At 40.7% G+C, this 17,342-nt stretch overlaps 1 protein-coding gene across 1 annotated transcript in view; it reads right to left on the bottom strand.

Annotated features, from left to right (window-relative positions):
* The window catches only part of ush2a (Usher syndrome 2A (autosomal recessive, mild)), a 232,051-nt gene that overhangs the window by 164,287 nt on the left and 50,422 nt on the right, over positions 1–17,342 (bottom strand). Inside the window, exons 14-20 of the mRNA XM_083551252.1 lie at positions 16,394–16,577; positions 13,098–13,261; positions 12,390–12,548; positions 10,353–10,850; positions 8,570–8,848; positions 7,574–7,743; positions 5,085–5,229 (exon numbers count right to left, since the gene is read on the bottom strand). Coding sequence (XP_083407378.1) covers positions 5,085–5,229; positions 7,574–7,743; positions 8,570–8,848; positions 10,353–10,850; positions 12,390–12,548; positions 13,098–13,261; positions 16,394–16,577 — 1,599 coding nt within the window. The remainder of the gene's footprint in view (positions 1–5,084; positions 5,230–7,573; positions 7,744–8,569; positions 8,849–10,352; positions 10,851–12,389; positions 12,549–13,097; positions 13,262–16,393; positions 16,578–17,342) is intronic.

The raw sequence follows: 17,342 nt of genomic DNA, 5'->3' as shown, positions 1-17,342 counted from the left end.
ATAACCAAAGAACTGAAGAAAGGCTGAGAGACAGAACTGTGTTTTGTTGAGGCGAAGCAAAAAAAAAAAATTCTGTTTTTTCATTATAGTTTTGCTGTTGTGTGTTTTCTGATTTGCTGTTCTGCTTTTATCCTATTAGTGTTTTTTTCTTTTTTTCTTTACATTCCACCCAGCATTGTTTCACTCTCCATTCCTGCGCATACAAGTCTTTAAACCTAATCGGCAAACGGGATTAAATCCCTGGATAAAGCTCGTTCCCCGATGCTTGTACTTTCTTATGCCGCCATTTCCACCAACTCAGAGGAAGCAGCTGCTGCCTGCTCGGTTCGAACAGATGGTAATTCTGTGTAATGGCGCATCTGTATGAAAACGCCGGCCGCTGTGTATACGGTGCGTCGTAAAAACAAAGTAAGGATGACATAAATTGCAATCATCAACATCGAAGTCCTGTCACAGTTACTGAATGGGTCTGGGACAAGGATAAAAGAGACACGCGTTCAAAGTGGGCCAAAGTGTGTATATGTGTGTGTGTGTGTGTGTGTGTGTGTGTGTGTGACAACTATAAGGAAAAAGTAAATGAGTAGAAAAAAAGATGTCGTTTCGAAGCACGTTTGAGCAACAGAACAAAAACGTGTTGCTCATTCGATTTCCCGAAAGCACGCTTAAGTGAATGGAGGGCGCAGATCCCCGGACGCGTCGCGGTCTGTCGTACGGAAGAAGCGATAACATCCGCGGCAGCATATTGCGGCGAACATATCTTCCCGTGGCGCCAAGCGAGTGACGGATTCATGTCCGTCATTTCCCGCAGTATCAATTAAGGGCCCTCGAAGCCTGTGTGATTTGTGCCTCTGTTATTAAACCCCACTAATTCGTCCTACTTACATATTCCGTATAAACCTCCACGAGTGCTGCTTGATTCATGGTGTTCATGAGGAGCTCGCCAGCACATTTTTCTCCTTGTAATTAACAGTAAATTGTTTTTACTGCCGGCGAACGGGACGAGCGTACGAGGTGAGAGTCGAACTCCGGCAGGAGGGGCGACGGAGTCATTAAGTCATCATGCGAGGTGAGACGGAGATGGTTAATAAGGACGGGGAAAGGAGGAGGAAAGAAAGGAAGAAAACGAGAAAGTCGCTTCAGGCTGGAATGAATGTCTCGGTGGAACAAAAGAAAGAGAGGGAGAGAGAAAGAGGCAACATTTAAAATGTCCTAACAATGAAAATGGCTTGATGACATACTTTCCTAACCTGTCTGAATGCCTGAACCAATTTCTCCCAACTTTCTCTCACCTGCTTCCAAAAGTAGCAAAAAAGGAAAGATAACCAGAGAGTAAATCTCAAATAGGTTTCGTTCGTATTCCTCAGGGATGAACAGCCTTTCCCGTTTTTGAGTTTGCACGCCTTCCTGGCGTGGGGACGAGAATTAAAGGTGCCACAGGCGGGTCCCGGTGTGTCCCTCGGCAGCTCGGTGCTGGCCTTTAAACAAAGTGATGATGGACATGTTCAATTACAGCCACTTCATTAATATTCAGATAGGAAAATTAACACCTATTAACACGGACGGAATTAACACGACGCGTTCACAAACACACACACACACACGTCGACTTGATTAAGAAACACTTGTCCCAATTTTCGGCTCGTAATTTGGTTTCGGGTATATAGTATAAAAACACACACATACACACACACACAAACAGCACCGTGCCTTAAAAGGGTTGTTATAGTTGTTATGAATTTTTCAGCTCACCAGATCGTATCAGAGGATTCATTCAGGAAACGCAATACAGACCGGATATGTGAAAGAACGCTAATGTAGACATAATGGTATTTTTGAAAAGAATGAAATCCGCAAAAGAGCGATAAACAGCATTAAATTAAAACCCAGTCAATATTTGGCAATGGCAACATTTGGCTTTTAAACATGCATCAGGGATCTGATACTTTTACAAGAATATTACTGTATTTTCCGGACTATAAGCCGCTACTTTTTTCCCCACGCTTTGAACCCCGCGGCTTAAACAACGAAGCGGCTAATATATGGATTTTTCCTGGGTTTTTCCCGGTTTCACACCCTTTACGCCAAAGAACCAAATTATTCGTCATGCTGAAAACAACCGGGCATGAAAAAACACACTTCACCTGTGTTCTGAGCTGCACGGCATCGGGAGAAAAGCTTCACCGATTGTGATTTTTAAACGCACGACGATCCCAAAAGATAAACTCTCGAGAGAAATAGTTGTGAAAGGAAGAAGGAAGACAGTGAACAATGACTTTCTTGGTCGGCTACTGTTTAGATACTGTACAAGTCGTTGTAACGTGTTGAGTCTGGGTGAAGGGAGAGCTCACTAACTCCAGTTGCAACAGAAATCATATAAGCACAGACAGGTTTCCAAAACTCATGCTTTTTTATTTTTTTTTGACAACAGCGTTACGGGTTAGTCAAAGAAACTTAGAAATGAGCATCAGAAAATAATAAGGACATATTCCTCGGTCTTGCAAACATGCAGTAATACTGGAAAAAATGCGGTGGCAGGCTATTCCCAAAATACCGCTATGCTCTTAAAGGAGCCACAACATATTTTACCCATTACACCGTGTAACAGACACTGTCTTTCGTTAAAGCCTGTGTATAGTTCATTAGTTTCAGTGTAGACACTGTGGCTTATAGACAAGTGCGGCTTATTTATGTTCAAAATAAAAATATTTATAAAATTCAGTGGTGCGGCTTATATTTGGGTGCGCTTTATATTCCGGAAATTATGGGAGTTCATTCTCAAAAACAATCTGTTCAACCTCTTCACTTGTGCACACCATTAAAGCAATTTCTCTGTGCTTAGAACAATTTGCGAACGTTTTGTTACATTTTTGGTACATTCCTTTAATTGATCGTGTTCAACTGTTTCCTACATTATCAGTTGTTTATGTCGATCAAAATATATTATACTGGTTCTCACCTGAATAGTTTTAAACCCGAAAACAACTCGGCATCAGTTCATTACATAAGTCATTAAAGGCAAAGTGGTTAAACCAGTTGGCATCATCTGTCCAGCTTCAATTTTTATTAAGCTTTGATTCATTTTTTTGGTAAATTAATAAAATTGGGCATCTTGAATGTCAATAATGAGGATACCAGACTCAATGAGAAAACCCATCCCCATGTGGGTGACACCGAAAGTACGTTTATCGTAATTCCACCATTGTTAAGATCGTCAACTGTTCAGTTATGGACTGTTCATAGCGAGTGTCATCCTAAGCCACTGTAGCAATCGCTCTCTATCCTCAGCTTATCCCTGACAACCTTCACTCTGGAGTTATTTTTGGCTAAAATGTAGTCTATTACTTTTTATATGTTGCTTTCTAAACTGTACTTTGACTCATCGAATCGGAAGCGTTGGGAAAGACATCAAGAGTTTGTTCACATCAGTGCTCGGTCTTGACGTGGCTCATTTGCATATAGTAACACCCACAAAACGCCATAAAAGGTCGAGTGCACCGATAACTGGGAACACAAAATGAACAATGAGGGTAAATTGTGAAAAAGCTGAAGTGGGGATTATTCTGACTGGCTTCCATGCTAATAAAATATGTAATATTATTATTTTAACAATAGGTCCTGCTTTTATATAGCGGCAGTTTTTTTATGTCATCACTGAATAAAAATGTTCCTTATTGGTTAATTATGTTTTTACATCTTTATACATCTTTACAATACTTTATGTAATGACTGTTTTCAACATAAAAATACAAATATAATATAAATATATAAATATATATATAAAATTATTCACATTCGGTACATTGGTATAAAAGTTTACGATGTGATGCATCTATTTTAAAAAGTGTGCATTGGATACAGTTTGGCATCTATATCACGATGCATTGTTTTTAATATTTTCCGCATTGGTAAAAAAACGATTTATTTGTATATAATTTTTTAGTAGATGCGCTATACTTTTATTATTTAGAAAGTGACCAATAATTTGTGACCAATATTTGATATATTTTGCGATATTTTCTTAAACTCGTTAGAGTGCATTAAAGTGCATTTAAAAAATACCCCAGCTTCTTCTCGGATCTCAGCATGCATGGCGGACACATCTTCGTGGATGAGTGCTCATCAACTAAAACTCAACCCCAGCAAAACCGAACTGCTGGTCATCCCAGGTGATTCATCTCCAGGTCAGGATCTCAGAATATCTTTTCATAACTCTCCGCTTTCCCCCTCAGAAACCTATGAACTCAAAAACCTAACTATGGATGATCAACTGTCCTTCTCCTCACAGGTTGCTAATGTGACTGGGTCTAGACCGTTCCTTCTCTACAACTTCAAAAGGATTCGACAATTTTTATCCACACAGGCTGCTCAGATGCTTGTTCAGTCTCTTGTCATTTCAAGACTGGACTAGTGCAACTTTCTGCTTAACGCTACTAAAAGAGCTGTGTGACTTGTGTTCAACCTGCCCAGGTTCTCCCACACCAACCCAGTGCTTAAACTAGCAGGTTTTTAGGTTTGCTTTGGTTTTTACCAAAAAAAAATAAAATCTTTTAAACAGAGCTGTAAGCTTAACATGTAGATGTAGATGTGGATGTAGATGTGTTCATTAATAGAGACTTTAAAGCACTTTTGTAAGTCGCTCTGTACAAGGGCTTGTGCTAAATGCTGTAAATGTAAATGTCCGTGCATTAATCAGTGTAAAGTATGAAATTTGAATTTCATGTTGAGGTTCAGGCTAGAACGTTACACAGTCAGATATGATCACTTTTCATGTGCACCAGATTTCTTGTGTATATGATTCGTAAATATAAATGATTTCATATCCTGCTTCACAAACAGCACCCAATGTTTTTAAATCTAAACAAATCGGAAAAAAGCCTTTTTTTTTTTTTTTACCTTTCCAGAGACAACAATGTAGAAGAGATGAAACAAGTACTAAAGTGTACTTATATTTACATTGTAAAAATGTACATATTAATAATATATATATTTCATGATTTCATTAGTTATCCTTCAGAGCTAAGGATATTATGAAATATATATTATTAATATATAAATTGTATCTTTAGTCTATTAAATCTATTAACCTGAAGGATGGGTCCGTCCTGAAGCAGGAAGACTGCTCACACACCCCAGTGTGTTACACAGCGTCACAGTGAAGCTGTAGACCTCGTAGCTGTTCAGTCCTGTCACGGTGTAGCTCCGCTCGTCTGCTGAGGCGTTGTACAACAGCTGGGAATCCCACACATACACAACATGTATTATACATACACTTACACAGATACATTCACATATATCCCACTTACTCTGCATGGTTGAGGGTGAGCGTGCTGTAGCTTGTCATACCCAGATGACCTGACATGTCAAAAGAAATTCAACTACATACACACTATATTGCCAAAAGTATTAGGTCACCTAAACTTTCCTGCTATATGTGTTTCTTTTCCAAACTGTTACCACAAATCTGGATGCACTCAGTTGTATGGATAAAACTTTCTTTCGGCTTCTCCCATTAGGGGGCGCCACAGCAGATCATCCGCATGTTTGATTTGGCACATGTTTTTATGCTGGATGCCCTTCCTAACGCAACCATACCCATTGATCTGGGCTTGGGACCGGCACTAAGAGTGGCTGGGGTTGGTTCCCTGACCGGGGATCGAACCCGGGCCGCAGCGGTGAGAGCGCCGCATCCATACCACTAGACCACCAGGGACCTTTTCAGTTGTATGGATGCGCCATAATAAAATTTTGCATTCACATGAAAACTGTTCCAGCATGGAGATGCACAAAGTGAGCTCCTTGAAGATCTGGTTTACATGCTTTGGAGAGGAAGATATTGATGCTATAGAGCTCTGATCTCATCCCTATTGATCACCTTTGGGATGAATTGGAACGCCGACTGCACCCCAGGTCTTCTCACCTTCATCAGTACCTGCCTTTCGTAATACTCTTGTGAACACGAATATCCATAAGCTAGTGGAACTAAATGTGGAATGCAATGATCAAAAATCACATACCATACTTATGACTACTTAAGACCAGGTGGCCCAATACTTTTGACAACATAGTGAATCTGTAGGCGATGAAAATTATGATCACCATCATTAAAATCTCCGATAACAAAATCCACATTAAAAGGAATATTGTTTAGGAAGTTGATCAAATCGGTTTGAAACTACAAATGCTGGACATCCTGACACACAGTTATTCTCCAGTGAACAGTCCACAATGCTAAGCCCTTCTTTAACCTTTATTTCACACACACATTTTTCCACATCACTGAACGAAGGAAGCTTTCTGGACCGAAGAGACCACTGCATGCATACAGGCCCAGATATGAGCAAAGTGCAAACACAAATGTAAAAGGCAAAGCAGTGACCAGTGTGCAATGGCTTTTAAGCGCTTCGCTTCTTACTCTTTTACAGGCAACAAAGGAATGAAGAACCTCCTGCTACTTTTGCTTCATCCTTGAAAGAAATCAGTTCATGTTAATATCTTAAGTACATGCTGTGTGTTGTTCAGAACCGATCAAATCAAAAGATCCAGAAGAGCAGCAGGGTTTGCTGATTTCACCCAATTTTTCGATGTGATACTATAGTGGTATTTCATGAATGATTACTATATAGAGACATTTATTTTATATATCATTATTATGGGGAAAAAATCACTATGGTTGAATTTTATACGGTATTCAAATGATTTTATTCTTGTTGCCATGATTGTAGCCCTGAGTACAAGGGTTAGAATTTTATAGTCTATTTAATACAATGTTTCGGTTTTTTTTCTCCCGCTTATCCGTATTTCGGGTCGCGGGGGCAGCAGTCTAAGCAGTAACCCCCGCCTTCGACTGCTGCCCAATCCTCACAGCACCGTCCCTTACGGTCCCTCCTGCAGGTGGTGAGCCCACGGGAAGGCGGCCCTACGTCACTTCGACGTTACGGACCTTGATGTTTCCCTCGCAAGGGACCCCCGGAGCATAGAGGGTTAAGGGCCTTGCTCAAGGGCCCAAGGGTGGCAGCTTGGCGATACCGGGGCTTGAACCCCAGACCTTCCGATTGGCAACCCAGCGCCTTAACCGCTGGAGCCACCACTCCCTCTTTTAATATATTTTAATACAATGTAATAATTCTAAAATGTTATTTTTATTTTATCTTTAATTGTTACAAAGTTTTATACAGACAAAAATGCACAATGTTTCAGGCATCTTTGTTCTTTATTAAAAGTTTGTTCGATCTTCTAAGAATCATGAACACTTCAATGCTCTCCCTACTGTGCAACAACATTTTTGATTTATTTATTTCTGTATTTTCTCCGCGGAATTTTACATTTCATTTATTTCTCTTAATGAATACCACTGATTTATTTCTCCGGTCAAATAGTGCAAATCAAAATAAAGTGCAAACAGAACAGAAAATTCTTTTTAAACGACGCATAAATACGTTCGTGTTCATAAATTTCTGGCCTGAGCCATTGCCACGTTTTGATAAATCCAAATTAGCACTGCTATATGATCTAAGATGATCTAAGTTTCCTTTGCAAGCACCGCCTGTGTCAGTGTTAATGCGGAAAGCTTTACCTGTGTCACTATAGGAGGGGTGAATGGGTTGGAGGTCCGCTCTTGGCAAAGGCTCACCCGGTATGAGGTCACCACCCCCCGGACGTCCCGCTCCCGTGGTGTCTCCCAGCTCACTCGAAGTGAAGACGAGGATACCGGAGACACCCGAGGGAGGCTCATGTACTCCGGCACTGTTGGGGAGAGGACACACAATTACAGCATTGTGATGAGTTGACTTCTATTCATCTCGTCAGCGCTTCGTGATTCATACACTGAAAGCAACACCAAAAGAGGACACAGAGGTAGTAGTGTGTTTCCAAAAGCATAGATAAAAGTTGGAACACAATCGCTGACAAAAAAGGGTCAATATCAGGTGAATACCAGATCACAAATGAGAAAATAAAACAATGTTAAAACATAACAGAAAAGATAACATTCCAGTGCCATAATTGAAAGATCTTTCCTGCTGAGCATTTGATAGTAAAAAATTGTACTGGCATCTTGTACTTGCTCAAAAGCTGGGGTCAAAGCACAGGGTCAGCCATGATACGGCACCCCTGGAGCACAGAGGGTTAAGGGCCTTGCTTAAGGGCCCAAGAGTGGCAGCTTGGCGATACCGGGGGTTGAACCCCAGACCTTCCGAGCAGTAACCCAGCGTCTTAACTACTGAGAGCTACCACACTTATTGGAAATATAGTCAAAGTTTCTGTATGTACACGTGCTGGGGGCAATCGGCTTATTGATAATGTAACATTTTATTTTATTTCTGATCAAAGGAACAAAATGAACTAAATGACTCAAAAAAAGATTTGATTCGTTTCAGTTTCAAAGAACCAAGTCAATAAAATGATCCAATTTTCCCATCACTAATATTAAACTGCATAGTAATAGAATAGTAGCTGCATTCTTTATATTTGTTGTAGTTTTTATCGTAGTGAATTGTGTGTGTTTGTGTGTGTGTGTGTGTGTGTGTGTGTGTGTGTGTGTGTGTGTGTGTGTGTGTGTGTGTAGTCTAACCTCCCTCTGCAGTACGAGCAGTGCTCCAGTCTGACGTAGTGCTGCCAGCCATGTTAACAGTGAGCACTCTGAAGCGATATGCGGTGAAGGGCTGCAGATCAGACACCACCGTGCTGCTCTCGGGTGGACTCAGGGCGTTCTCGTTGGCTGAGTCGGAGTACTGAGTCGGATCCAGCCAACCGCTGCTGAGGAAAATCCTGCGATCAGTGCCCGGACCGGTCACGTTTCCCAGTGACTCATCGATCACTTGCATAAAGAGCTCGTACCTGATAATTATACCTTGAAAAACAAAAAGCAGTGATGGATGTTTTCATATTGACAGTAATTGTACAGTTAGAATTCTCTACACTAGGCCTTAACTGGGAAAAAAGAGATATCGTGATGTAAATCCAGCCACTGACAACATGCAATTAGATTCCGCCACCCCAAAACGACAGCGCTCCCAGAATGACAATCAGATAGACACAATAAAAAAAAAATAAATAAAAAAAAAGAACTGCCGAATTGTTCGGAGAATTCTCCTAAGGGTTCTTTATAATGGCCCGTGTTAATGAGTTCATTTGTGATAAAGCATGATAACTGGCATTAAAAGTCATTGATACACAGGAAGCCATTTTGCAGCACTCGCGCTGGCGCGTAATTGCGTGCGGCAAATCGGCCGCCTTAAAGTGTGACGCGAGGCTCCGCGCCGGTTTATACCGCCGTTTTATAACGGGGTGGCGGGCCGAGCCTTAATCAAGCTTCTCGGATGCAGATTAAAGTTTGCCAGGAATTAATTTCCAGCCAGGCAGAGATCAAATAGCATTTCTGTAATGGTGTTTCTCATTATTGTAATGATGGGGCTGAAGAGGATGCGGTGGATTCTTAGCGCTGTACTGGATTTCAATGCACCACGACTCCCGTTGATCACTATATACACTTCAGTGTGTATTCATGTGTCCTCGTCCCTATAAAATTATAACTATTAGTGGATGAATTACACAAACCATGTTCTTGAGTTAAAGCAGAGATACACTCCGGTAAAGTGTCCTTTTAAACTATCACTTAAGTCAAAGTACAAATATTTGCCTTCATATGTACTTAAGCATCCAAAGTACTATAATTTATTACGGCTTCCCAAAATGTAGATGCGTAAAAAGAAAGATATTCGATTTTAAAATGGTGTAAAGTAAAATTCTCCAGATGGTGATGACTAAGTAAAGTACAAATACACGAAAAAGCTACTTGTGTAAAGTTAAGAATCACACACAAACACACACACACACACACACACACACACGTTTTTTTGAGCATTGCATTCCACATTTAGTCCCAATTTGTGGAGATTTGTGCTCATTCACACACAATATATATATCTTTATATATTATATATTTTATATTTTACATAATTTATACTCTTTAATTATCTGCCTTCTTTTTTTCTTTGTTTTGTTTATTTTTTCTCCTCATCCTATTCCTTAATGCCGGACAGTCGTATAAAGCATTTCACTGCATGTCGTACTCTGTATGTATGTGTATGTAACAAATCAAATTTGATTTGATTTGATCTTCCCCTCCAACCCATGAAAAGCATATCCTTAATAGAGCTGCTGCTGGAACAGGTTTGGGTCTCATGGATCAAGCGTAGGGAAAATTTCATTCTACTGCATCCAAAGGCATCCTGTACAATTGTGTGCCTTCAGCTTTGCGATAACAGTTTGAGAAAGAACCACATATGCCTGGGAAAATCAGGTGTCCCAATACTTTTGTTCATACAGTGTATATAGCGTATATACTGCGTTACCGTTTGGCATGGCCGGTGGCTCCCAGTCAACTCGTAGCTTTGTTTGGGAAAGTGCAGTCACACGCGGTGCCGGCTGCCGCTGAGGTGGAACCTGTGCTGTAACCACGGTGATGTTGGCGGTCCGAGCGCAACCACCGTTAGTGCAGGCCTGCAGGTTGAAGATGTACCGCGTGAATGGGTTCAGGGAGTTTACCGTAGCCTCTGATCCAAGGCCCTGATAATGAAGCTTCTCTTCTCCACTCTGTTCTTCCACTGAACTCAAAATGTAGTGCTCTACAGGGCCTGAGGTGTTCAGAAGCTCGGTCCAGTTAAACGAAATGCTGCTAGGGTTAACACGACCCACAATGTTCAGCTGAACGTAACTGTGATCAGGGACAGAGGACAGAGTGCGAAGAAGGACGCTGGAGCTGCTGGTGTTGCCGTGGACATTGCTGGCGACGAGCCGGTAGGTGTAGAAGGTGTAGGGAGACAGAGCAGTGTCTGTGAAGTGCAGCATTCCTGTACAGAGGAGAACCATGGTATAGATAGACACACATTTTATAGCTTAGCAGTTAATTAAGGCAGATCGGTAATACCATCTAATGAATAACTTCACACATTACACATGCTTGAGGTGACCTTCTGGAAACTTCTCACCATTTTTTGGCCATTTCTTCCTGGGCACATTTTTCTAGAGGCATCCACAAAGAATGAATGGGCTTCGGGTTAAGGGCTTTGTGATGGCAACTCTGAAACTTTATTGTCTTTCACTCTTTTATTGTCACAACTGTTGACAAGATTCTAAACATTTGTCTCCGCCAGTATACCTTTAAATTCAACTTCCAAACCCAAAACCTTTCCAGAACAATCTTCTGGAGCTTTAAATGTACAGTTTTTCTCAGTTGCTTTGGCATTTTTTTTTTTGTTTGTTTTTTTAATCATCCTTAACATCTGCAAAGCAGTAAGTGCATTTCTTAAAACAATTTGTACAAACAGCCCATTGGATTTCTTGCAAAAGCCTGTACGTTTCTCAAAATCTAGTTCATCTCTTAAAAGTAAGTATTTATGTCAATGAGCGCTTCACTCTCCTGCTATCAGGAAAGAGGTTCTATAGCAGTTGGGCCTCAAATCCAGACTGTGCAACAGTTTTTTTCTTCTCAAGCCAACAGGTTCCTCAACACACAGAACTGAACTGGAACTGAAACTGAACTGAAAACTGTGTGTTACTGAGCTGCTACAAACCTGAACTCAAACACACACTCAATACTCATTTCAATTCACACACATCCATGTAACACATTACACAGTAGGTCTATTTTGTTTTTGTTTATTTGTGTATCTGCCCTACACTGTTGTCTTTTGTCTGCACTGTTTGCACTCGGTTGCACACGATACACATGTAGCAAGGACAGCTTACTTTAGATTTAAGCTCTGTGTTCTGTACGTAGCTCTATGTTGTGTGGTGTGATGTGGCTCTATGTTGTTTTATGTAGCACCAGGGTTCTGGGGAAACAAAAATAAAAGCTGGATGTTGAACAAGCAGTTTTGGGAATTTCGTTTCTGATCTAAAAAACACTCCGACCAACTGAGAAGAAATTGTAATACATACGTGTATAGATGATTGGTCCTATGTTTATTCCTCGACTAGTATTCAAAAGATGCTAATAGTGCTGCTTGATTTGACATTATACGGTACGTTTGCAAGTTTTAAGAATCCTGCTATGTGGCATCAACAGGAAGAAAAACGATTCCCGAGCCCCTCTAGGCTTCCTTATGTTTCAATTTCCAGTTCTGTTTGTGGCATTTGGCAGACACCTTTATCTGGACCTTTATTTAGCTCAAGGGCCTGATATCTTAGTGGTACTGGGATTCAAACTCACAAACTCCTAATCAGAAATCCATGAACTTCCACTGCCTTGTCATATACATTTTTTTCACCTCTGGCTCGCTCTTTAGAGCGATTTGGAGTTCTGTAAAGCTGCTTTGTGGCCACATTTTGCTGTTAACAGAACGATATTAATAATAAGAGAATACCGATATTAAACTGAATGGACAAACCGAAAGGCAGTTGCTGGTAGCTGGTATGGACTGGCTCCTCGTTCCGGAGAAGCGTATAGGTGAGGGAGTTGCTGTTGGGTGAATCTGGGGGGTTCCAGCCCAGCTCGATGGCGCTAGCGTTGAGTACAGTGCCCAGTGGTGGAGGTTGTTGTCTGGGCTCTAAAATCCAGGTGAAGAGAAAAGAGAAATTAGCATGATTCATGTTTTTTAGGGTTACGTTAAAAAAAAAAAAAAACGACAAGTAAAAACAGCAAGGTTAAAGATCTCGCTGCTGACAAACGCAAACAAATGGACTGTGTATAAAAAGGTGGTGGTGGTGGTCGTGGGGAGGGGGGGACTTCCTGGGCCAAACATGCAGTGCACTTAAAATGCACTAACTTAATAAAACAGATTTGTAGGGGGCGGAAGCCTGAGGCATTAAGTGTGGCATTTCCCCCCCTCAAGACCATGGATACATTAGGGCTATAAAACGCATGAAAGAATGTGTCCCAGCAAAATATATAACTAAGAAACAAGGCAGATCCATGTCATGAAAAAAAAGCAAACAGGTCAGTGTTTCATGAGTTAACAGGGTGAAAACGCAGGGGATATAATATTTATAAGTGCCGGTACCGTACCGTAACACAGCCAAGGACAAAAAAAAGTTGAAAGGGTGCTACGTGATCTTAAGTCATATGGAGGGACATATGAAAATGTTCGAGTCGTGACCTTTACTGCAGCCCAAGTGGTTGGCCGGGTCCATGTGACTCGCTCCTTCTACACACAGTTCACATTTCTCGCCTGTCACGAACAGCTTGCACGGGCACTGGCCTGTCTCGGCGTGGCAGGAGCCGTTAAAACTCCCGGCTGGATTGCAGCCACACCGCTCACACCTAGAAGAAGCGAGAGTAGGAAGAGCTCATGCGCATATAATTACCTCAGCTACATACTGTGTATCGCTGCATTTGACATGTCGGGTCTGAAGATTTCGAACGCAAGTTAAGACGGTGGAAAAGTTGTGTTTGAACAGACAGGTTTTACACACATACCCAGTAAAAAAAGATGCATTTACAGAAAACGTGTCGAGTGTGAAGGGGTATAGCCCCAGTGGAACTGGTGCAGGGTGATACAAGGGCCAAGAGCCTGACACTCTCACATACAGCTGAGAAAAGCCTAAGGTCCTTAATGAGCCGCAGATTTGTCTTCTTTTTTTTGTTTTTTGTTTCTGCCCCGGTTTGACCTTGACTCCTCACAAGTAGACACAACTTCTCGTGGACGAGATAAAAGTGCATCACGACAAACAAAGCGCATTATTTCAAACTCCTTCTTGCATGCAAGATCAAATTTCAAACACGGATATAATCCGAAATTGGAAATGAAGCGTCCCAGAAGCGGATCCTGTGCTGGGCTTCCGAGAGCAGACTCCGCGGAAAGTTTGCTTTGCATAGACTAAACACGATTGAACGGGTTTAATACGACTTGAATAAACAGGTAAATCACATTCCTATGTTTGTGAGCCGAAATGGATCTTGCCCATGCAATAAAACGCGTTCCCTCCAAGGTTAAATGATTAGCCGTCCAGCGCATTCTGGGTAGTCGGGCTTATGTCATCTGCTGAGATGGGAAATATTCCATAACCATATTGTGGCCTTTTAACTACCCCCATTAGACGGACCACATCGGACAGAGCAATATAATATCCGCAAAATAAGATGCGCAGGCTTATTGATTCGGAAAGGAGGCCCGGTAAATGAGTTTGTAATATTTCTATAAAGAAATCTTTATTCGGTGGCTTCTCCTGATGTCATACAAGCATCTCTATAATCGTTTTAAATAGTTCATTTTTCATCCCCACTGCGAATAAGTGCAAGTCGGGGCGATCCGTCACGACACGTATGGATTAGCGATTTGCGACGGCTGCATTGCCCTTTTTTTTTTTTTGTTGAGGAACAAACAAACCCACACTTTTTCACTGCTCTGATCTCACTACGATTAATATCCATTCCTTCGACCTGCAGAGCTTATGAACATCTTGGGGAAGGTAAATGATGCTAATGCGGAAGCTGCTTATGGTGGCCCCAACAGTTTTTTATTTTTTTATTTTCCTGCTTTGCTCGGCATGGCTCGGGGTTAAATATCTCCTTGGAGCTTTCTCGAAGGTTAAAAAAAAAAAAATAACACTCCTGTCCACGTGTACCCGAGGGCGGTGTGATCTCAGAAAGCCGATAATATCAAAGAAATCTGCTGAATTTAAAAATAAATAGAAACCACACACAGTATGAGAGGTTTTGCGTTCGCGTCTCATCTGGGGTCATGTGTCCGAGCGTGCGAGACGCTGAGACGTACATACACTACTGTTTATTGCCAAAAGTATTGGGTCACCTGGTCATAAGTACGGTATGTGATTTTTCCACATTCAGTCCCAATTTGCTTTTATAATTCCCTCAACTCTTCTGGGAAGATGTTCCACTAGATTTTGGAGTGTGCTTATGGATATTTGTGTTCGAAAGGCAGATACTGATGGAGGTGAGGAGACCTGGAGTGCAGTTAGCATTCCAATTCATCCCAAAAGTGTTTAGTAGGGATGAGATCAGAGCTCTATAGCAGGCCACTCAAGATCATTGCTCTCCAAAGCATGTAAACCAGATCTTCAAGGAGCTCACTTTGTGCACAGGGGAACTGCCATGCTGGAAAAGGTTTGGGTTTCCAAGTTCAAGTGAATGCAAAATTTTATTATAGCGAATCTAAAGTGCCTCCAGGTTTGTGGTAACAGTTTGGGAAACTACATATAGCCGGAAAGGTCAGGTGACCAAATACTTTTGGCAATATAGTGTATATAATTTAAGTGGCTATAATGCGTGAAGTATTTACTGTGTAATTAATGTATCTGACAAATCAAGTGTAGGAACATTATAGCATATGATCATTTACAGGCAGGTTGCTGTAATGGCTGTTCTGACCTTTTATGAACACAGGCTGAACTTGCAGCCCATCAAACTGCTTACTAGCTTAACTTATATATATATTAAATATATCTAGGGATATGGATTATTAGCAATTTATGTCCAGCTTCAAGAATTTGTATTAATTTGTATCTGTTTTAGCCAAATGTGGTCTAACAAATGTAAACTATTTAATTCAATGTATCAATTGATTTAATTTCATTTAATAATTTGTGCCAATTTAAACAATTTCTGTGTAATCAGTATAACAAAAAAGTGTATTGATTTATTTTGTATTTATTGATTTATTGTGTATTCTATTGTATTTTATTTTATTTTATCTTATATTTTATTTTTATATATTTAATTTTTGGGATAAAATATTACAAATATAACCTTAATTTATATCTAATTTTAAACCAGCAGGCATTGTATTGAAAATTATTGAAAAAACATTGATGTTCGCAAATGTTAATAATAAAAAACTGCGTAAATAAAAAATCGACAAGCAATTTTATGTTTTGCATTTCTTTCCCCCTAACTGTACCGAAATTTGACTTAAAAACTGAGGTACGGACCAAACCGCAACCTTTGTGTACACACATTATATATATATATATATATATATATATATATATATATATATATATATATATAAATAAAAGCCTTACCATTTGTTCCTCCTTACATAACACCATACATTATGTATCATTGATTTTTGTGTCTCTCCCAGAAGCATAAAAATCACCTGAAAACTTTAATTTGGCTCATCCTAGCTTTAAATAGGACATTCTTTTTTGATCAACAGGCTTTCAGATGTTTCAGTTATTGTCCTGATGTTCAGATAATTCTTTCCTATTCACATTTGGTCATGTTTGAGAAACAAGGATTTCCCCCATCGGATACAGGCTCAGGTGCACATATAAACTCTATAAGCCAATCAGAAGCTTGTTATTATTTCTGGAATCTTCCAGGTAGACTTGCTAAAAGTAATGTATAGTAATATGAAACGTGTGAAGTGAGATTAGGTGTATGCAAACATTTGGCCTTGTTGCTGGGGGAAATATTTTAGAGTGTACTAACCTGCCCATGATGGGGTCAAAACCAAAGTAAAGATGGCGGCATTGGTTACACTTGCGGCCAGCTAGAGACAAATTAGCGCACACACATTGCCCCGTGTCTGGAGCACACTCTTGTCCGACTGCTCCGACTGGGTGACAGTCGCAGGCCTTACACTGCCCCTGATGTTCGTCTGAATGAAAATACCCTGCAACGAGAAAAAACAATTCAAATGACAACTCGGCCATCTTTGTTGGAGCAAATCTATCGCAGTTCTATTTGCGAGAAAAGAATGAAAAGACGCATCATTCAGGCTGGAAGGAACAGCAGCTTTGAGATGTTTCAATCACAGACTGCTCTCCAGCCCACAGGTGAAATACGAGTGAATGGAGCCGTGACACTCGGAGCCGAAGGGGAGGGAGGGATGGTGCAAACAGAGTCATCAGCTCTTGTAGATGCATCTCGTCCTCTCTCACAGAGCTTTAAATTTTCTCCTGCCAGCACCACTCTCGGTGCACATGCTTTATGTGTTGGGGAGAACGGAAGGCGCGGTTGGGAAAGCTAGATACACCCAGCACTATTTCATCAGGTGGTATCGGTGAACCCGTACATCCCTGTCTGGTTACTGCGTCCATGTTCCGCTCTTTAAAGGGTCATGAGCTGAGACTTGTTTCTGAGACTAAGCTTTAGTTGTAATGTACGACTTTTATCCCTTCTTTTGATTAACAATACAGTAATCCCTCGCCACATCACGGTTCAGCTTCCGCGGTCTCACTGTAACGCCGGTTTTTACATGGAACATATCAAATTTTGTTTCACTGTATTTTTATTTTAAACATAAATAAGCCTACAATCAATCTACATTGAAACTAATGAACTTTAAACAGGCTTTAACGAAAGACAGTGTCTGTGTTCTTGCATTTTTAATAGTTTGTTGCACCTAAATAAATGAATAGATTTTCTAAAAAACTGT

The sequence above is a fragment of the Silurus aristotelis genome (assembly GCF_946808225.1).
Source record: "Silurus aristotelis genome assembly, chromosome: 9".
Taxonomy (NCBI): domain Eukaryota; kingdom Metazoa; phylum Chordata; class Actinopteri; order Siluriformes; family Siluridae; genus Silurus; species Silurus aristotelis.
Note: the sequence above shows the minus strand (reverse complement) of the source record. Positions and strands in the feature narration are given on the sequence as shown.